At 38.6% G+C, this 23,484-nt stretch overlaps 2 protein-coding genes across 4 annotated transcripts in view; both read right to left on the reverse strand.

Moving 5' to 3' along the window:
- The window catches only part of LOC126377409 (uncharacterized), a 347,616-nt gene that overhangs the window by 23,638 nt on the left and 300,494 nt on the right, over positions 1-23,484 (reverse strand). The gene's annotated exons all lie outside the window — the stretch shown is intronic.
- Positions 1-23,484, reverse strand: part of LOC126376839 (adenylate cyclase type 2-like) — a 38,653-nt gene that overhangs the window by 9,457 nt on the left and 5,712 nt on the right. For 2 of the 3 annotated variants that reach the window (XM_050024392.1, XM_050024405.1), the window contains exons 3-8: positions 22,003-22,149; positions 15,096-15,273; positions 11,056-11,258; positions 3,650-3,799; positions 2,235-2,353; positions 568-712 (exon numbers count right to left, since the gene is read on the reverse strand). In XM_050024392.1, the coding sequence (XP_049880349.1) occupies positions 568-712; positions 2,235-2,353; positions 3,650-3,799; positions 11,056-11,258; positions 15,096-15,273; positions 22,003-22,149 (942 nt within the window). The remainder of the gene's footprint in view (positions 1-567; positions 713-2,234; positions 2,354-3,649; positions 3,800-11,055; positions 11,259-15,095; positions 15,274-22,002; positions 22,150-23,484) is intronic. The other variant, XM_050024398.1, reaches the window with a different exon arrangement.

Consider the following 23,484-nt stretch of genomic DNA (forward strand, 5'->3'; position numbering starts at 1 on the left):
TCGCATCATTATTTAGTGGTCTTGCAACTCTTGCAGGTAAATGCTATTATTTTTAGGCAGGCGCTGAGATAGTCGACGGATAGCAGCAGCGCCAACTGTGGTTGATGTTGGGCAGAGTTAAACGAAGGATGTCGTCAACTCCTTAGAAGAAGAAATCTTGGTCTCTCGTGTGGGTTGTGAGATCAATGACCTGCCTTATCAATCAACCTTCATGTCAGGGTCAATATTGACACGCCAATGACCTATATACTTACCTACTTCATTAAATAGTAGCCTCGACTACTTAAAGTGACTTTCGAAGCTCGGTTCATCTTACATACATACATAAACAGCCTATATACGTCCCACTGCTGGGCACAGGCCTCCCTTCAATCAACCGGAGGGGGTATGGACCATACCACGCTACTCCACTGCGGATTGGTGGTGGATCTTACTTTCAGAAAATCGGGTAGTCGTGATCAGGCTGCAATTTCTAATTAAACTACAGAACAAAAAGTGATTTAGATGACCCAACTTGGTTTCGAACCTGGGACCGGGATCGAGAAGAATTTAAGTAGACATTCATACCTCAGAGGCCTCATCGAATCTGCCGAAGAGTTCGTTCAACAGTTCCACCATCCTCATTGGCGAGAGGGTTGTAGATATCATGGTGTAGTTGACCACGTCCGCGTACAGGATGCTCACGTTGTCGTGCTCCTCCACGTACAGATGGCTGGGTGGAACATACAGGATGTTAGTGTACTCCATGCTACTTTAAAAAAAAGTAGCACGTCTACTTGATTGTACCAAAAACGATGTTAAGCTTTTTTCTTTTTGTAAAAATTGTCTTCAATTACAAATGTATTTTTTTCATCGCAAGGGAATATTTCTACGTATTATATTATTTTATAATTAGTGTCTTTGTTAATGGTTATTCATCCATATTTTTTAGAGCTTTTAAGCTTTGAATTTTTTTATTTTTTATTTTTTATTTTTTGGCGGGAAATTCTCTTAAGATTTCGCTAATTACGGCATACGACCGACCACGGTAGCTTTGAAAAGTGTATAATAATTCAAATTATATCGATTCAATATTCACATAATACTGTTTAGAATCCTATGCGAATTCATTCGGTAATTGTTATCACTCTAGTCACTTCACATTCAAATAAAAAAAAAATATAAATAAATTCCTATAGTCCCAGTTTTCACGCATAACATTCCTAGGGCATTACAACTATGGGATAATTTTAATCGAAATTCGAGGACGATACAATAACATTCCCTATTATCGGTTTGTTTGTCAGGCGGACGTCTTTCCATCATCCATTTTAATCCATAATGACTGAGGACCCAGAATGGCGACAAAGGTCTCGATATGGTTTGACAATATCCAATAATAATATTATCCCTTTCAGCTATATTTTTGCAAGCATTTCGGCCCAAACGCCAATCTGAATTGAATTTATAAGAAAAATAAACAAAAGCAAAATGTGTTTGTTACAATCAAGGTTACTTATTTAAATCGAATGTAGAAAGCGTGTAAAGAAATATATTTTCTAGAATACTCGCCAGAATTGAAGATCATTCATATTCAAAATAACACATAGGTATATAAAAGATTTGGGTTCTCGGTGGGATTTAGATAACTCGTGAATTATTTCAATAGGGCCTACTGTGTGTATTATTTCATAAAAGAACTGAAGGCATTGTAAATATTGTAATATGTTTAGATACTCCTATAATGGCGTATTCAGAGCTTTACTTAAGACGGTAAGTCTATACAGGGTGTTAGTGACATCGTAATGAATACTAAGGGGGTTGGTTCCCACCTTGATTCTGAGTAAATATCAGGTGGAATCTTCCGTCGCAAAACTATGAAAATAATTAAAAAAAAACATGAATATTCCGACAGCAAATTCCATTTGATATCAACTCAGCATCATGGTCTGAATCATCCCCCTCAGTATTCGTTACGATGTCACTAACACCCTGTATCTATTAGAAACTACTTTTAGTTTATTTGCATTTACCGTTTTGCCACTCTCTGTTTAATTAATAAATAATAAACAAGCAAAATTGAATCCAATTATCAAATTATTCGATTGCTTACTTGTCTGTCAAACACTTCACAAATATTCACCGCATGTTTAATAATTGTTGTTGGTAAGACCGCAAGTGTTTGGTAACAGTACCACTATATGACGGATAAGTCCTGGAAAATGGTCCTTAACATTATGTAAGTAAATACTTACTTGAATGACTTTAAATTCTGACTTATGTTGCGGGATTGTATGCCCAGGATAATAGTTCTAACGTCTTCTCGGACTCTGGATACAATGTGTTCAGGCAGGATGCTCAACATAAGACGTTCCTGGAACCGAAGAACATCAGAATTATTAAAACATTTAAAGGATTAGCGGGATTTTTTAAATACCAAAGTGCTAGTAGTCCATATTAGTCAACCAGTGAGCTTTAGGTAATTAAGCGCCCGGAAATACGATCACAGATCATGGGTGTACCAGGAAACAAGCACTGCCTGCTTGTTTCCTGGGGGAGGGGAGTCTCCTGCTATCACTTGGACCTGGAAATTTCTCTTCAGGCCCTTCCTGCGTCCTATATTTAGCTGGTTAATATTTGTAATAAGTGTGCACATACGTCTACTTAAAGGAATTCTTGGTTTGTCCTTCTTTGGCCAAAATCTAGGTACGCTCATATTGTCGGAATCACGTACGTCCTTATATGTACTGTTTGATTGTATGAGGCTGAAGATATGTTATATGGTGTCAATAAATAAGTCATATCGAAAAACGAAGCCCAAACTAAATCAATATTGCCAAGGTGACAATATTACTGCACAAATAATTTAGTCATTTAAGTTTTCCACTGAAATCAAATCATTGGATTAATATTTGAGGACGATCACTGATACGACGGTTATTCCCTTATTGATAAAAAACAAATAAAAAAGTTATCTATAATAAGTATACAGCTGTATTTATTCGGATTTGAGCTAATAGATATAAAATAATCATAGCCTATTAGATTAGTTACCAAGTTGCTTTATAGTGACTTATGGTTCTGTTCACCCTGATAGGGCGTAAAAGTATAAAATATCTTATCTCATCTCGTTTTTTGCCCGTGGTACAGTCATGAGCAATATAGTGTACTCACTCTGTCACTCTGTTAGGACTCTGTCGCACTATTATTTGACATTTAGTGAGACTTACAGTTCAATTTGTCAAAAAAGTTAATGTGACATGGTACCAAAGTGTATACATATTAATGCTCGTGACCGTACTACTACGGTGCTTGGTAATACTACGGAAAGAAAATTCTACCCGTGGTAATACTTAGTAAAATATATTCTCAGTTTTATATGCTCATATTAAAAAAAAGTCTTTTTAGTATTCGGTGTAAGAAAAAGTAAGATTAAGGTATTTCAATTGTTTATACATGTCATGTATATTATTGTTAAGTGAATTAGCTACATTATTTTGTAGTCTTTTCGATCCTACTGTTGAGCAAAGGCCTCCTTTTAGTTTTTCTACTTTTAATCTCACCGATAAGCATTGAGGTCGTCACATTCGAGATCTGTTTTGACTTCTAAGAACCGAAAAGTACCAAGTTAGTTTGCATGAAAGTTGTGAAATATAATAGTGTATATTACCTCTTGATCTTTCACGAATTTCAATCGTAAAGTGCTTTCAACACACGCTCTTCGATCTAGGAAGGATCTTCTCGTCACAATTTCGTTCATCAGTCTGAAGTAGACGCCCATAAGGTTGACTCCAACCAGATATACTACATCGGAGGCTACCTGAAATAGTTGATAACAAATTGTCTATTATATTTCACTATAAACACATTGAATACCTAAGATATTAAATAGATGTCTCGTAGGGTTCTTCTTATCAATAGAAATGGATACGACAAATAATAATAATGAATATGGTTGGATGGTTAGCAAGTAACCAACCCAGTTCGATTGTTCTAAACCAAATCATAGCAAGCCACATTTGGTTAATTTTACAGGACAAGCCGAAATGTCTTTTTGCTGTCTAGTATATTACTTTGTCACAGAAACAAAACCAAAACGTAGTATAACCACGTAACACCCTTGTCCCTTACCACGCTCCAAACACGTTTTACGTAGTAATCATCATCAATTTAAGAGCCACGCTCTTGTCGGAGCAGCATTTTCCTTGCTACTTTTTAGGGAAAAATAGGGCAGTGGTTTCCCTCTTGCTTTCCGCCCCGCAGTACTCTGTCTGACGCAAGTGGTATGGCGCCCAGAGTAGTCTATTACAAAGCCATACTAGGACTCCTGTCCTCCGCCTCTGAATAGTACTGACAGTTACTGCTGCCCTCTGTCAGGTTCCAGGTTACAGTCCTGTGACTTGCCCCTTCCGTCCTACATTGCCGTACCGATGGCTCCCATCTCCGTCTCTGCAACTGTTGAGGTCTTCGCCCGTATCCCTGGGCAAGGGTTCTACGTTAAAGCCCGTAGTTTTGGGTCCTTATCCGAACTCAGCCACCATCTCGCTTCGGTCTACTGAAGAGGCGCCCACGCCCGCGACAAGGACGCGCCGAACAGGATTTGTCCCAGTGAAGGCATATCCATTTAGTGGCTACAAATTGTTTTCTGATTACTTGTAGCTATACTCACCCCATTAGGGATGATAGCGTGAGTTTACGTAAGTATGTTTGAATGTGCCTCGTCTTCTTCGAAAATAATTATTTGTTCGTTAATCACATAACTGTTATCGCATTTCAATAAAATCCGAATGTCCAGATATTTGTAATTAATTAATTACAAGTGTTTTTATCTTGTTCGATGCTTTGTATTAATGTTTCAGTGGGGAATTTGATCGATGAGTGAGACTTATACTAGGTACCTACTATAAGAATTTACATGCGAATGAAAAATTTCCGCACTTTCAATAATATTTTTCTATGATGACTTGCGAATGAAAAATTCCGCATTTTCAATAATATTTTTTATGATGACTTGCGAATAAAAATATCCGCATTTTCAATATTATTTTTCTATGATGACTTTAGATTCTGTTTGTAGTAGCGATTAGTGGTAATTAACACAGATTAGTATTGATAACGTAATATGATTTTTTTTAAAATAGTAGTCAGCCTATTAATTCATTTTTATTTATTTATTTTATTTTATTTGGGACAACAACAGTCTTATATCTAATTGTACAATGTATGATTTCATTTACAATATGTAAGACCAATTACAGCTATCCACATAATTACATACCTAGTAAAATATAAAGAGGATGCCAAAGGAAAAAAAAGAAGAGACAGTGTGTGTGTGTGTGTGTGTGTGTGTGTGTGTGTGTGTGTGTATTTGTGTGTGTGTGTTTATGTCAATACCACACAACAGTCCGTATCACTTTATAATTTAAAAATGTCTTAATATGATAGTAAATAGAAAAGTAATTCAGTTAAGTACTTCCATTAAATATAGTACATTTAATATTACGTAAAAAAATTCGTTTACTATCCGTAAATAAATCAATTTCACCGAACCGTGCATTATATGTATGGACTAATCTCGTAAATACAGAATTTTGTCCGTAATTAGTAGAGTGTAGGGGAACATGGAACAAGGCAGTGTGTCTTGTGCGGCGACGGGGTACATTGAACCGAAAACGCTCCAGCATCTCAGGGCAGTCAAGACGACCACGCAAAACATCGTACAGAAGACCCACATCCAGTATTACTCTTCGATCTTCGAGAGTTAACATTTTGTTGTTGCGGCAATTTTTTTGATAACTGCTAACAGGGGCAGAGGTGCGACATTTGTAATTAAGATGCTTTATGAATTTCTTTTGGATCCTTTCTAGTTGGTTGACATATACGCCATAAACGGGTGACCATACTGGGGCGGCATATTCCAGAATACTACGAACGTAGCTGTAGTAAATAACTTTTAAGCTCATGGGACATTGGAACGCTTTACAGGTACGAAATACAAAGCCAAGATTTCTGTATGCCCTGTTAGTGATGTTATCAATGTGGTTAGAAAGGAGCATCTTGCTGTCAAAATACACGCCAAGGTCTCGTACTACATTGACCCGCTCTATGACATTATTATTGAAATTGTATGGATAAATAATGGGGTTCCTCTTTCGGGTAAAGCTAATGCACTGACATTTACCGATGCTGACTGTGATTTTATTACGTTCGTAATATTTATAAAGTTCATCAAGATCATCTTGCAGAAGTTTACAATCAGTGACGGATCGGATTCGCATAAAAACTTTTTTATCGTCCGCATAAAGTAGATGTTTAGCGTTTGTTACGCACGCATTTATGTCGTAGATATACGCATTGTAAAACAATGGCCCCAGATGCGACCCTTGGGGTACACCAGAACAAATACTAACAAAGTCAGATCTATAGCCGCCAAGTATAACAGCCTGTGAGCGATTTAAAAGATACGAGGCGATCCAACGTAACAGGTCCCCATGAATCCCTAAGACTTGAAGTTTGTTGAGAAGGATGTTGTGATCCACTCGATCGAATGCTTTTTCGAAGTCAGTGTAGATCACGTCCACCTGCCCTCCGCCCTCCATTTGCTCTAGAACTGTATCAATAAATAGAGAAAGATTAGATGTTGTAGACCGCCCTTTTAAAAAACCGTGCTGTGTTGATGGAATGCCTCTAGATATTAACGGGTAGATGTCGTTATATACGAGCTTCTCGAATACTTTACTTATAGAATTTAGAATGGAGATGGGGCGGTAATTACGTATATTACTCTTCGAACCCTTTTTGTGGATCGGAATAATTTGGGCTTTTTTCCATAGAGTGGGGAAAATACCTTCTTTCAATGACCTACGAAAGAGAATAGTGACGGGCAAAGCTAGACTGTCGGCGCAAGCAAATAAAAATACCGGAGGGATCCCGTCCGTCCCAGCTCCTTTATTCACATCAAGGGATTTTAATAACTTCTTAACTACATCCTCAGTACACGACACATATGATAAGGTGTCACCGCTAGAATAATTATAAGATGCTGTAGCATGTGAAGTACTATTTGATGAGGGACTGATAAATACACTTTCAAAAAATTTATTGAATGCAGATGTTATGCTTGGGCCATCCGAGAATTCTAAATTGTCTAAAGAGAATGTTTTAGGATAGTGCGATCCACCTCTTTTTGATTTTACATAAGACCAGAAATATTTGGGCCGATAACGAATAAGGCGTTCAGCGTGACGATTAAATCGGTTCAAGCATTCGGCTTGAACGCATTTTTCCCTTTTTCTCAGTAGAGAAAACTCATCATAATCTAATGGATTGCCGTATTTCTTCCATTTAGAATGCATTTTCAACTTCTCACGTATAATTTTAATTAAGGCTGAACTGTACCAGACAGGGTAATGCCGTTTTAGATTAGGTATGGAGAGATGTACATACAGAGAGATACATTGATTTATTTTCGTGTAAAAAATCTCAACTGCTTCATCCACAGAGTTACCATTTAAGAGCATATTCCAGTCAACCTCTCTTAGGTGAGCATTGATTTTAGAATAATCACATTTCCTAAAATTAAAACGAGGTTCAGCGCGTTCGTTAAAGGGTACTAGATGCAAGTCATGGATTGTCATCAACAATGTTGTATGTGCACTATCAGGTGGGACTAGAGAGCGAGGAGCCTTAACCAGAGACAGTGGAAGATTACAATATACAAGATCGAGGGTGTTATTTTTATGATTTAAGAAGTAATTGTATTGTGTGAAACCCATCATAGTCAGATCTTGTACTAATGATGTTGCGGAGTCGCAAAGAAGAGTGGTAGGTGCATTTTGTATATTAAAATTTCCATTATTATTCCATTTAATAAATGGTAAATTAAAATCACCAGCAAGTAAGAAGTTATCGCCAGGGTTACGTTCCAAAATACTTAACAAGTTTTGTTTAATACTGTCTATACAAGCAGGTTGGTTCGCATAATCAGGCGGAATATAGGCGAGAGCTAGATGTAGGTCAACTGCCGACCTGAGTGCACGCGCAGGCACGGTGATGCACATAGACTCCATCGCTGAGCCTGCGCCAGTGCGCGGCCAATCGGTGCGAAGATATACCTCAATATTACGTCGGACACACATCATAATGCCACCACCTTTTTTTTTATCGGTTAACGCTAAATCACGGTCGAAACGAAATACTTCATATCTATTATCGCATAGTTCATAACTTAGAATGTCTTCCTGGATCCATGATTCAGTTATAAGTATAATGTCGTAATCATTCAACAACACATTATTATAAAACTCTAAAACTTTAGTGCGCAGGCCACGTACATTTTGATAATATATGCTTATATTTTTGTATGAATTATTGTTAGCCATCAAGATAAAGTAGTGTTGTTACGATGTGGGTTAAATCGGCGAAAGTATTACGAAATAACGTTGGTAGGAGTGTGCATGCGCAGTCAAATTCATAACACTGATTATAGCAGTTAAAATTGTTGTACTGAGCATGATACAAATTATGCAGATGCAGATTAGATATAAACGAAAATGTGAAGTTACTATAATATGCTAAGTCAGAACTAAAATAATATAGAATGCGATAGGTGGTACTGACGTTTAATACTTTAATAATAATAATATGTAAAAATAATAATATAAATGAAGTGAGAGGTGTTTGTGTGTATATATGCATGTGTGTGAGTGAGTTTTTGCGTGTGTTTAGGCAGAGTAAGTATAGAAATAAGTGACATTGCAGTGGCATGTTTGAAAGTACATTCAGGATATATTGTGTGAGGGAGATTATAGTTACAAACAGTCATTTAATTTTTTTAAGATCAGCGCTGTCTCGGATAATGAACGATGATGAAGTGTGGTTCTTTCGCACGTGAATCTTACAATTACGTATCCAGACGTATTCATAGCCCGCTTCCCTTGCCACCTTTCTGACTTCTTTTTGCAGTAATTTATAGTGCGGAATAAGATGTTCGTTGACATAGATAGCCTTCGCAGCGCCGTCTAGTCCGAGATCGGTTGTCGAAATACCCTTCTTCCTACGGATTGCGGAAATAAGTCGGTCCTTTAATAAACTGGAGCTAAATTTGACAATTATATTTTTCGGTTTACCTGCGACACGTGTCGGGACTCTGTGTATGTTTATGATATCCGAATTCGCAATTTCCACCCCGACGAATCTAGATATTGCGAGTAAATATTCAATTGTATTTTCATTATTTTTCTCTGGTATGCCAAGTATTTCGACGTTAGTCAAACGTTCCCGTTGCTGAAAAATATGTTGTTCATTCTGTAGCTCAAGGACTTGAGATTTCAATGTGGCGATTTCATTCTCGTAGCTAGACATTTTACTCACATCTGACGATACCGCCGCGACCTGTGATTCTAAGTCGTCTTGACGTTTAGAATGAAATTCAAGAGACTGCGACAAGTTTGTCACTTCAGACTTCAACTCCCTTTGTTCTGAAATTAGTTGTTCTGTTGTGGATCTAAATACGCCGAAATCTGATTTTAATTCAGACATGTCCGAGCGAAGATTCTTCATTTCAGCATGTTGCATGGTTTTAAAATCATTCAGAAATGTCATCATTTCATTACGAAAATCTGCTAATTCCTGCCTAAAGTCCGCGTCATCCGGTTGTTTACGTTTTCTCATCGTGACTTGCGCTTCGAGTGGAGATATGTTGCACTTAGAAAGGTCAGGCTGTGAGCCTGTAAATGATAATCCGACCTTGGATTTAGTAGGGGATCTGCAAACAGTGCTCATACTTGTAATGTTCCACTAATCCAAGTAGGTATAATAAGCTGTGGCGAACACACGGTCAGTTCATCGACTTAAAACAGTGATAGTTTATGCAGTAGCATTCGCGAGAAGAAGGCCGTAAGCGCCGTGGAGATTGCGTCGCTTACGCGTTATATCACATACACTGCACTAACACTTTTTTCTGACGGTATTTTAGTGCCTAGAAGTTTTAATTGAATAAATATGTTAATTTAGGGCACACTTTAGGTTTCGTCACTTATCACAAGATGATACACACTGGAGACCAGCTGATTCGCACAAAATTTGGTAAAATAGTCACTTCCAACTGTAGATCAACAATTATTTATGCGGAGCAATTTGTTTGTGATCTTGACTGAGCGACGTTCTGTACGTAATTCCTAGAGTAATTCATAGATTATCATGAGTGATAAAAAAATTGGCAGTCAAAAAGAATTATCCTCTTTATCACGTACCTAAGATTTGATGTATTTTTTATATTTTCGACAATGTTTTAGATCGGAATGTGCTATTTGTGTGAACTTGCAAAATCAATTTATAGTGACAACAACGTAATCGCCTTTTGGAAAAATCACATTCGAAAGTAAGTAAATAACTATACACCACAGCCTTCGGGGATACAGGCGTGATGATTATTTCTTTTTTTATTTCAACAGCCAAATACAAGCAGTAAATCTATTAACCATAAAATTAAACAATGATATTAAACATACACATTATGTGGAATCTTCTTCTATAGTGTGGGTTGTGAGGTGGAGTATAAAAGGAGGTAGAACACCAACCTCATCAACCCTGGTGTCAGGGTTACTATTGAGCCGCCATAGGCCCCTGACATGGGTCATGTAACGACTACTTACTTACATCAGTAAGTAGTAGCCTTGCGAAGCACGGATCATCTTACTTTCGCACAATCAGGTGATCAGCCTGTAATGTCCTAACCAAACTAGGGACCACAAAGTATTTTTTGTGATATGTCCCCACCGGGAATCGAACCCAGGTCCTCCGGATCGTGAGCCCAACGCTCAACCACTAGACCTCGGAGGTCGTCGAATTATGTGGGATGAATGTAAGTAAGTAGTCGTTACATGAGCCATGTCAGGGGCCTATGGCGGCTCAATAGTAACCCTGACACCAGGGTTGATGAGGTTGGTGTTCTACCTCCTTATTATTATGTGGATATTTTTACATCTGTTGTGCAATAAAAAATATCACGCATATGTGGATATTTCTTGCCTGTATCCGTGAAGGGGAAGCCAAAAGAAAAACATGTTAACTTACCACACCAACCATCTGCGAATCCTCAACATAAGTGAAGAATGCGAAGACGAGGACATACAACACACTGACCAGCACACCCAGAACGATGGCCAGGTAATTGTTTCTCATCGGTAAGAAGATATACACGGAGAGCAGAGACATCGTGGAGTATGCTGGCCGGAGGCGCATACCCTCGAACGAACTGTATATTGCTACCACTATGTCTGAAACATATAGAAAATAAATTCATATTCATCATCATCAGCCCATTAACGTCCCCACTGCTGGGGCACGGGCCATCCCTATGGATGGATAGGGAGATCGGGCCTTAAACCATCACGCGGGTCCAGTGCGGATTGATGGTTATTAACGACTGCTAATGCAGCCGGGACCAACGGCTCAACGTGCCTTCCGAAGCACGGAGGAGCTCGAGATGAAAACCTTTTTTTTTTGTGGTCACAAATTCATATTATATTATACTAAATCACTTATACACACACACACACACAGTCACAGTTAGCTCGACCATAATAGACGGCTCACCACCTTTGACGTTGGTTTGAAAGCTCGGTGAGGCGAAGGTACTTTGCTTCGTTCATCTTGTGATGGATGCACTTCTGACTACCCAAATTGGGATATAGTCGCTTATGTTATGTTGTTATTATTTACAACAAACACACCACAACACAATACATCACATCACATCACAAGTAGACACATCACAAGTACATCTGAAGTAGGGTAGGGGTTCATCTGGGTTTTTAAATCTGAAGTAGGGTTCCCAAACTTTCAAGATAAAGTTTTACTCTATGGAGCTCCATATCAATTAATTCATTTATATTCTGTGTTGTATGTTATTAGTTCTGGGGGGACAAAAATACCAAATTGAAGCATTTCGTCTAAAAACCAATATTGACATTACGGACTTATGTTTATAAGCGAAAATGTCAAATAGCAGTATTACTTTTTAGATTATGTTTTCGATATGGCCTTTTTAACCCCCTGTGCATCAAATGCTTACAAATCAAAAGACACTTAACAATAAGTACTTTATTCTTTACTTTAACTTTTGCCATCATGAATGCAGTAGGGTAGTTTCCAACTAGTCAAATCCGAAATTACAATGGAATTTGTTTAAAAAGCAGCCTGTGACGTCATAGAAAAACGTGATAAAAAGACGCACTTATTTTTACATTTTCATTCCATTATTAAAATTCATAAATAAGATAAATAGAAAAATATTTTTGTCACCTTTAGATTTGTCTTTATTTAGTACCTAATCAGAATTTCATTATTTATCTTTGATCTAAGAAACTACCCAATTGTTGCAATGTTAAAATGGGTAATAGCTTTTATTCGATATTATGTCCAATAGACAAAAATTTCGCGGAAACTTTGTGCCTTTCCACGAAACCACTAGTAATCGAACCCACTTTAGCAATTGCTGATCTAATCTCGTGCGTGGAGTTTGTCAATCCTGTAGATTAGGTTAGATCGTTAAACCATAGTTTAACACAACTTGTTTCACAGATAGTACGAGGGTAAATATGTATAGTTTATTTGATTAAAACTGTCTGACACCAATTGTCAGTTCTTTAATGAATCCTTAAATTCATATAGAAACACGTTTCTACGTAATGAGGGTCTTTTTTTATTTATTCCAAAAAAGGTACAATTTTTCTTAAAAAAACATAACATCAGGCCAACTTGCCAGGCTACCTTCCTTAAAAACAATATAGATGGCGCTGTACAGATTTTTAGCTTCCAATTTCATGTTTAACATAAAAAAAACATAACATAAACATTAAATAGCCTATATACGTCCTACTGTTGGGCACAGGCCTCCCCTCAATCAACCGGACGGGGTATGGACCATACTCCACCACGCTGCTCCAAAGCGGGTTGGTGGAGGTGTTTTAACGGCTAATAGCCGGGACCAACGGCTTAACGTGCTCTCCGAAGCACGGAATCATCTTACTTTTTCGGACAATCAGGTGATTCAAGCCTGAAAAGTCTTTACCAAACAGAATAGTCTCACAAAGTGTTTTCGACAATGTCTCCATCGGAAATCGAACCCGGACCTCCAGATCGTGAGCTTAACGCTCTAACCACTAGACCACGGAGGCTGTTCACATAATTGTTAATTTAATTTTTATCTTTGTTTTTGGATATAAACGATGACCCATTTTATTACACCCAGGCACAATTACATATTCCACGCATTATTGTTTTGATCATATTAAAGAGAAGCAATATAGGTAACAACGTAATTCTATACACAATGTGATCCAAATATCAAGTAACAATTATTTTTATATATACTTCTTCCAGTACATTGTATTTTGGAATAATTATGTAAGTACACAAGTAATGAGAAAATGGGCAATTATTACGTTAAAGCTGTTCAACCCCATCTATATTGTTTTTGGTGAATATAGCCTGGAGAATCCCTTATTAAAGATGTAACATTATTGACGCAAAGGGATTCATACAAATCAATGTATACATAGTAAATTTAATTTACAAGAATAATGAATACATCTATGATGTATAGCGACTTGCTATTAACCGTTTAAGTATATTGAAGCATAATATTACAAGGTTTCGAATTCTGATAAGTATGAAACAGGAATACTAATTGTCTCCACAATACATATTCCTCTATTATTCGATATTTTGACTAGTTTGCTGAAGTTATTATTGAGTGTAACAGACAAAAATTAAATATCCTGCTTGGATTATGTATCCAGCTGAAGCTCCCTTAACCAAGTCTCTGCCGCATCCGTCACACAATGCAGCTCGGCTATACCACCTGGGAACCGGTTCAGAGGGCATAGTTTGCTGAAGTAGCGTATTACATGTAGGTACTTTTGTCATATTATTGTTTTATATTGTACATAATGTAATGTTGATATCAAATGTTGTGTTTAAGTTATTCTCGTTAAACAGTGTGATAAGAGAGAGATGTGGTGTGAAAGACGATATAGTGACTAAGATTGATAAGGGAATTTAATTCGTTTTGGACGCGTAGAGCGGATGAAAGATAGTAGGATTACAAGAGCGGTATATAAAGCGAAGGTTGATGGGAGGGCTGGCAGAGGAAGACCTAGAAGGACGTATATTGGCCAAATTGAATATGCCCTAAGAAAAGGTTTAGTACGATCTACTCTGAACCGGCGTGCGTGTATGAAACAATTGATGAATGTGGAGGAAGCAAGAGAAGTGTGTCAGGATCGAAGCAAATGGAACTCCATAGTCTCTGTTTACCCCAGTGGGAAAAAGGCGTGAGTTTATGTATGTATGTATGTAAGTTAATCTCGTATCAAAAAGAGTCCAACGATAAAATTGTCAGCAAGTTGTTTTCTTAAAACTTGTAGCTTTGTTCACCCCAACAGGAGTTACCGGCGTGAGTAATCATATTTTCATGTTTGTTTTATTAATCCAAACAATCAACGCATGAAACGTGGCCTCCGTGGTCCAGTTGAGCGTTGTGCTCACGATTCGGAGGTCCCGGGTTCGGATCCCGGTGGGGACAAATCACAAAAATCACTTTGTGATCCCTAGTTTGGTTAGGACATTACAGGCTGATCACCTGATTATACAAAAAGTAAGATGATCCGTGCTTCGGAAGGCACGTTAAGCCGTTGGTCCCGGTCATTACTAACTGTGGTAAGTACGTAGTCGTTACATGAGTCATGTGAGGGGCCTCATCATCATCAGCCGTACGACGCCCACTGCTGGGCATAGGCCTCCCCCAAGGATCTCCACGACGATCGGTCCCGCGCTACCCGCATCCAACGGCTTCCCGCGACCTTTACCAGATCGTCGGTCCACCTTGTAGCGGGCCTACCCACTGAGCGCCGTCCGACACGTGGTCGCCATTCCAGAACCCTTCCGCCCCAGCGGCCATCGGTTCTCCTCGCTATGTGTCCTGCCCACTGCCACTTCAGCTTTGCAATTCTCCAGTGAGGGGCCTATGGCGGCTCAATGATAACCCTGATCCACCCACACGATAGAAGAAGAGAACGCATGGAATATAATTCCATTAAAACAAAACTCACCAGTTGCCACCAGATCCACAGTAATGACAAAAGTGACGAATATTGGTATCCAAAACCACTTTCTCTTCATAGGTTCGTAAATGCCCTTCCATAGGAACAGCGTAGGTATGGTGATCCTCAAAATGTACATGATCATAGACAGATACGTTGAATGCCACGGTATTTGCTGGAACATGCCCTGTTGGATATTATTGATGCAGCAATAACTTTAAGCATTGTTTTAAGTTTACGCGGTTATTATCATAATTGAAACACATAACGGGTTCTTACCACATATAAAGCAGAGATATGAGAATCCCGATATTTCGATACTGTTGCAAGTGCCATTATGTGTAATAGGACCTCGGTAACATGATCATTAACTAACATACGGATACCTGGATATACATAAAGCTGCCTCAGGTACATGCTCTATAAATAAAACAACCATTGAAATAATAAATAATAAGTGTATTGGTTACTTACTCTAAATTTCCAAAACGCACGCGTGCTCAAACACAAGTGTACACGTGTTCAAAATGGTACGTCTGCCTTCGATGCGTGCTCGAACCAAAAAAGCCCCAATGAAAGACAAACACGCCTTTTTATACCCTTTCTCCTAGTGTTGCCATATGAAGGCAACACAAATTCGCACAAAATTACGGAAAACCTAACATTCGACCATCCTGACGTCGTGCATGTCCTCATGCACGTAGACAAAACGTCTAATGTTCAAACCTAACATTCGGCGGGCCAAGTGATTCCACACTCATCGAGAACAGTTACAAAGCTTCACTTAAAATCTAAAAGTACAACGACATATAATCACATTTACGGGGTGAAACATCAGCTCTTCTTTCTAATCATAATATAAAGCTATTCAAGTTGTCAATAGTTCGCAAACCCTTCCTTCTCACGAACCATTGCAAAGCAATTGAGTGTGAACCTTCTTTCTCACACTTGTAATTATCGTATACAAACCTTCCTTCTTATATACGATAATTAAAATAATCATAATATAAAGCTACTCAAGTTGTCAATAGTTCGCAAACCCTTCCTTCTCACGAACTATTGCAAAGCAATTGAGTGTGAACCTTCTTTCTCACACTTGTAACTATCGTATACAAACCTTTCCTTCTTATATACGATAATTAAAATAATCATAATATTACAAAGCTATTCAAGTTGGCAATAGTTCGCAAACCTTTCTTTCTCACGAACTATTGCAAAGCAATTGAGTGTGAACCTTCTTTCTCACACTTGTAACTATCGTATACAAACCCTTCCTTCTTATATACGATAATTAAAATAATCATAATATTATAAAGCTATTCAAGTTGGCAATAGTTCGCAAACCCTTCTTTCTCACGAACTATTGCAAAGCAATTGAGTGTGAACCTTCTTTCTCACACTTGTAACTATCGTATACAAACCCTTCCTTCTTATATACGATAATTAAAATAATCATAACATTATAAAGCTATTCAAGTTGGCAATAGTTCGCAAACCCTTCTTTCTCACGAACTATTGCAAAGCAATTGAGTGTGAACCTTCTTTCTCACACTTGTAACTATCGTATACAAACCCTTCCTTCTTATATACGATAATTAAAATAATTGTGAACCCTCCTCACAAAATTGAAAGTCACCTTAACTAAATAGCTATGAGCCCTCCTTCTCAAGCTATTACTAAATACACATCTTACAGTTTCATCCAACAAACAGTACCTCTACTTACTTTCTTTTGATTGTATATAATAATGACACAATCAGTCATCTTCATCACTACTTTCTTTATCATCATTAACGTGAATCCAGGGTGACATTCGATTTGTTAAATGAAGTAGTCATCAATCCCAACAAATTCAAACTCAAAAATATGTTTATTCAGTAGGTAACATTGTTACACTTTGAATCGTCAATTTTTACATCTTTAAGGGATTCCCGAACTGACAATAAAGCATAATTTTGCGTTTCGCATACTATTTCGTTCAACATAGGATTAATTTCCGCATCCATCTGAAGTCCAAACATTACCTCAGTCCGTCCCGTTGTCTTCCGACGGGTGTTGTTCATGCCCCATTGGGCTCTACCTATCTTGTCATCCCAGACGTTCTTGTCAAAATTAAGATTTTGCGCAGTTAACGACCCTAACATCGTGCGATTACACTGCTCTACTTGTCCATTGGACCTAGGACTTGCAACTGCGTTCAACACGTGTCTAATACCTTTATCCGAGCAAAACGTTTGAACACGTACGATGTGAAGAAAGTACCGCGGTCGCTAATAATTCGATCTGGGTTTCTGAACGTATAGAAAATATCTTCTAATTCTCGAGTTGTTGTAACTGTTTTTGGTATTTCTGACTGGCCTGATAAATTTAAATTTCGTAAAGGCATCTACGACTACCAATAGGTAAGAGTTTTCCTCTCTTTGATCGCACAAAAAGGTCCAAGGTGATTGATGTACAGGGTGTGAAAAGGCACCTCGACTTTTCGTTTACGTGGAATAGGCCCTCATTTGAATTAGTTTTCTGTTATGTACTTTAACCCATCTGCATCAATATCAAAGGTAAGAAATTCCCGAATGCGACCCAGTTCACTATCACCTAATTGAAGAGTCTACAACCTGTCCCCCTCATTGATTGACATAACCGTCGGGTAAAGACCAGCGTCAATTTCCATTGAACTAAGATCCTCAATTGGGTTCCGAAATAGAAGGTCCACGTGCGACATTTTCGTGCCAGCACGATATTCAAAAAGCAAAAACAGCCACCAGCGGGCAATACGTCTAACCAAATCGCGTTTGGAAAGCATGGAGCGCAACGCACTACAATCGGTCATGATTTTGAAATTCTGACCCAGAAGATAAACCCGAAACTTTTGAGCGAACTTACTACCTATAGCAAGAGTCTCAAGTTTATAAACCTTTTCTCTTCTGGAGATGTCTGGCGACTATAGTACGCTACGGGATGGTAGGTGTCGTTTCCATTACGTCGCTGCATCAATATTCCACTGGCGCCCACTTCACTGGCGTCAGTGTGCAACTGTGTTTCGGTGGTCGGGTCGTAAATGGCTAAGATTGGCCTATCTATCAGACTACTCTTGAGATCAACAAATGCGGCTTCTTGTTCCTCAGTCCAACACCATTCCACATCCTTCTTGAGCAACTTATTCAACGGATGTGATAAAGACGCGTAACTCCTTATAAATTTTCCGAAAATATCCTACTAGTCCCAGAAATTGGCGGACGGAATGTGGACTGGTGGGACGAGGAACATCAAACACTGACTGTGTCTTTTTGTCAGCCGGCCGCACCCCAGCAGCGCTAATATCATAACCCAAATAGTTAATAATTCTGCTGTAAGAAATTACATTTTGCCAAATTCAGAGTTAGGCTTGCCTTTTCTATCAACTGTAAAGCCCTTTCTTACCTATCCAAACACTCTTCTACATCCTTTTCGTAAGTTAATACGTCATCGATGTAAGCAGTAGCTTCTGAGAACCTAGCGGAAACCAATACCTCATTCATCAGCCTTTGAAATACAGCTGGTTCGTTAGCCAACCCAAACGGCATACGATTAAATTCATATTGGTCGTCTGGGGTGATAAAGGAAGTTAACCTATAATCAACACAGAGCCTTTGTTTACCGTCCTTCTTACGAACCAACATAATTGGACTCGCATATTCCGATACAATTTCTCGTACAATCCCCGCATTCATCATCTCACCAACCATTTCTCTTACTTGTTGTCGTTCCTTGTGCGACAATGTGTAAGGCCGGTAAACCACAGGACGCTCAATATTCAATTCAATTTTCATTTCAGTCATATTTGTACATCCCAACTCTTCTAATGATTGCGCGAAGCAATGCTTGTATTCGTTCAAAATGTTAAAATAGACGTCGTTTATGTGGCTCTTCAAGCGTTTTTGCTAAAGTTAACATCTTTAGGCTCTATACCTAAATGCTCGCCAACGAGGTCTGTGGGTGATGTACAAATATGATTGACAATCTGAACTCTATTTCATCTACCTATAATATCACCTTCATCAATATAACAAAAGCTGACAATGGGGTAATATGAACAAAGAGCTGACCTTCCTCTACTTTGTATAACCCGCCGGCTATCGTGAATTCTCGGTTTGGCTTCCCCACGACTCTTCCGCTAAGCCTAACATATCAATTAATCACAACATCAGTACGAGCTCTGATAATCGCCTCTCCACTCAATCTTGCGCATGAAGCGGAGACGACCTTTACACTCGCAGTATCACCACTACCACCGTTAGCAAAAGGGAATTCATCATCATAATAAAACCTCAATTCGTTGGCATTCTTGAATACCAGCACCTGCTTCTGTTAGGTGAAGGACTGTCCTACTAATATCGGACAATTGAGCAGATTACTGTCAACCACGTGACACAAAACATCCGCACTAACACCGTCGATGCATAAATTAACCTGTGTCCTGCCCATGGACAAAATAAAATTACTACCAAAGCTTTTAATGGAGTCGGGGGTTGATCACAAGTCTACCCCAAAATCAGTGTCGTTGTTTGTTTTATGAGCGAAATTTCGCTACCGAAATCTATAAACGATATCATAGAGGTGTCATTTACCCTAACTGTATTGAAATATTTTGAGCCCGACTTAGAGGTATGCGCATGATTTTAGGAATGTTACCTAGATTATCACGGTTTTCAAAAAAAAAAGGGACTCTGCAAGTTTCCATTTTATGACCGAACCTACGACATCCTGTACATTGGACCAAAGGTTTGGGGCATTTAAGATACGGGTAACCTTTTTCCCTACAGTTAAAACAAAATAATTTGTAACTTGAATTTTTTTGAAGTCTTAACTGATTTATCCCTATTGTCATTATTACTTCCCGCTGTGGATTCAGTCGACTACTTTGTTTTACTAAAATGAAAGCGATCGGGCGGCGGTTGGTTCTCCTTATTACTCATCAGAAAATGGAGTTGATCAGGCTGCGTACATCGCAACGCTTATCGCCGGATCTAATTATCTTGTCACTTAATCCGTGGATAATGCAGTCCACGGCTCGTTTCCCTTCGATGTCACACCGGTTCACGATGGCTAATTCTTCATAATAATAAACCTCTAGCGGTTCACCAAACCTACTCTTTCGCCTAAGCGTATCCTCCAGGGATTGGCCATAATCAAAAGGAAATGCGTCTAACCACTTTTGCTGCCATTCTGCCCAGCTGTACAAAATAGAATTGAAGCTTTCATACCAAACTTTGGCCAACTCCTGCAGTTTCTGCATTGCGAAGTGGATAACGGTTGTTCTCATCCCATCCGTAAACAGTGGCACACTCATTAACTTTCTTTAACCAAGTATCAATCTTTTGACTTTTCGATGAGGGTCCAAATTCGGGTAACATGGTTCATAATACTACTGGAAGGATGTGATGTGGCGACTGCTGTCGGATTAGGTTAAGATCTTAAGTTAACTAATGATTCAACAATATTAAGAACATCTTTAGATGAAAATGTAGGGCTATCTGACCTTTCTATTCCCTTAGCTGCCGACGAACGTCGCACCTCCTGCCCTTCGCCGCGACGTCGTTGGCTGTGTCGCTCGTTGTGCCGACGCGTGAAGCGACGTCTCTCTCCGGCTGCACTCCCGGCTCTCTCTCCGGCTGCGCTCCCGGCTCGGCTCGGCTCGGCTCGGCTCGGCTCGGCTCGGCTCGGCTCGTCTCGGCTCGTTTCGGCTCGTCTCGGCTCGTCTCGGCTCGGCTCGGCTCGTCTCGGCTCGTCTCGGCTCATATCGGCTCGTCTCGGCTCGTCTCGGCTCGGCTCGGCTCGTCTCGGCTCGTCTCGGCTCGTCTCGGCTCGTCTCGGCTCGGCTCGGCTCGGCTCGGCTCGGCTCGGCTCGGCTCGGCTCGTCTCGGCTCGTCTCGGCTCGTCAGTCGTCTTCGTGGAACGATCTCGTCTTCAAGAGGCATAATCTGGAACTCGAAAACATTGGAACATGTAAATATTCTTCAGATAACCCTATATGTTTTGGAATGTGATGAATATATATATATATATGTATATATTTATACAGATATATTTCCAAAGTAAAATATCTCAAAAACGGTGTATCCTGATTAACACATATGGATACGATACCACTTCTGAAATGTAATAGGACCTCGGTAACATGATCATTAACTAACATACGGATACCTGGATATACATAAAGCTGCCTCAGGTACATGCTCTATAAATAAAACAACCATTGAAATAATAAATAATAAGTGTATTGGTTACTTACTCTAAATTTCCAAAACGCACGCGTGCTCAAACACAAGTGTACACGTGTTCAAAATGGTACGTCTGCCTTCGATGCGTGCTCGAACCAAAAAAGCCCCAATGAAAGACAAACACGCCTTTTTATACCCTTTCTCCTAGTGTTGCCATATGAAGGCAACACAAATTCGCACAAAATTACGGAAAACCTAACATATGGATCTACCTACTCCACTCCAATCTCATCAGTCATCCCGTGATCATGGCACTTGCAACAGTGTCGAAATATCGGGAGTCTCATATCCCTGCTTTAAACGCAGTAAGAACTCGTTATTATGTGTTTTAATTATAATAAGTTTAAGCTTTGCGATAAAAAGCAAATTATACACTGCACTACAATAGATTATAGTAGTTAGGCCCTATGTGAACCGTACAGTAATGAGCAATATAATGTACCCGCTTTAGGACTCTGTCGCACTAACATATTTGACATTTAGTGAGACTTACATTTCAATTTGTCAAAAAAGTTAATGTGACATGGTACCAAAGAGTATACATATTAATGCTCGTGACCGTACCTTTACTTAATAGTATTTGATAATAAGGCCTCTCGATATGAACAGTTTTATCCATTGTTTTCATTATAAGTATGAGTAATTGTTTATCTTACCTCTGAGTAGGTGCCTATGATAACTAGGACAATGTGAATCGTTGAGAACAATATTAACAATGATATGTAAATATATATGAGTGTTTCCCTCAGTTTGTCGTCATATTTTCTATATAAACCTTCCAGATCTTTCTGGTCGAATTGATCCTGGGAACAAACATATCATAATATTATATAAGAATAATGAGTAATTATTTGGGAGCTGTGGTAGCCCAGTTGGTAGAACGCTTGCCTCTCAATTTGAGGTTGCAGGTTCGAGTCCAATGTATGTTGAATATGTGTTTCAAATTCATGTTTGGATCATAAATGATTATTACGTACTCAGCGGTGAAGGAAAACATCGTGAGGAAACCTGCATCCCCGAGAAATACATTTTCGGAGGTATGTGACTTGTATTGGACTGGGTTTCCTTTCGCGGGTTGGAAAGTCAGACAAGCAGTCGCTTCTGTAAAAAAACGGTCTTGTGGTATTTTCAGGTTAGGTAAGCGGACCATGTGAAATTCGGGACAATGCTAGGGAGATGATATAGATAAATCAATGTTTATTTAATACTAATTTATTCAGCCTAAGTCAGTCAATGTCTTTTTTCACGCTGAATTATTAGCGATCAAGTTGGCACTTTATTTATTATAGCTTAAATAGAGCAGCGTACCTATGTATCTATAGAATAAGAAACGCATTTCGAGCAAGTGCAGATCTTAATTGAAAGATAAACGAAGGATTTCATTTAGTTTTTAGTGCTAGTAAAACAGATACTCCCAGGAAAACACCACGTCCGAAGATAAATGATGATGATAGAAAATTAATAATTGGAAGAAGCACTAGAGTTGTTTTTCTGTATTTTCTTTCTATCACTGATCGTTGTAGAGATTATGTTAGTAGGTACCTTGTATATTTTTTAGAAGATTATTACATTTTATACAATACAAAAACGCTTTATTGCACATACCTAATAGAAACACAACACTAAAAACAATTACAAATGTGACAAGAGAAGTACAATCATAATAATCATCAGTATTTCATGTATTCTGATATGATATATTTGTTTTATTTGTTGTTGATGATGATGATATAATCTAGCTGATTTAGATGTTGCTAGAAGGACGTACCTACATTGACCAAATTGGGGATGTTAGAAAAAGTTAAATACGATCTATTCTGAATCGGTGTGTATAATCAAAGACCGACGAATTTGGAGGAAGCAACAGAAGTAAGTAAGTAAATCAACTTAATACCTTCACAAAATTTACATCGGGACTTAATACTTAATACATGAAACAGTAGGAATAGCGCCGTGCTGGGAGGTTTTCTGGCCACGTCTTTCCCTCAGCGTTACAGATTCCGATGTGGTAGTAGTTTTACAGCTAGTTACATAATAAGTAATTTAATTTTTGACGTTTAAAAAGCGCTGACTATATAAGCTAATTTCGAATAATAAATATTTTTAAATTTGAATTTTGAATAATTACACTTAGGTTG

Source organism: Pectinophora gossypiella, chromosome 2, assembly GCF_024362695.1.
Source record: "Pectinophora gossypiella chromosome 2, ilPecGoss1.1, whole genome shotgun sequence".
NCBI lineage: Eukaryota > Metazoa > Arthropoda > Insecta > Lepidoptera > Gelechiidae > Pectinophora > Pectinophora gossypiella.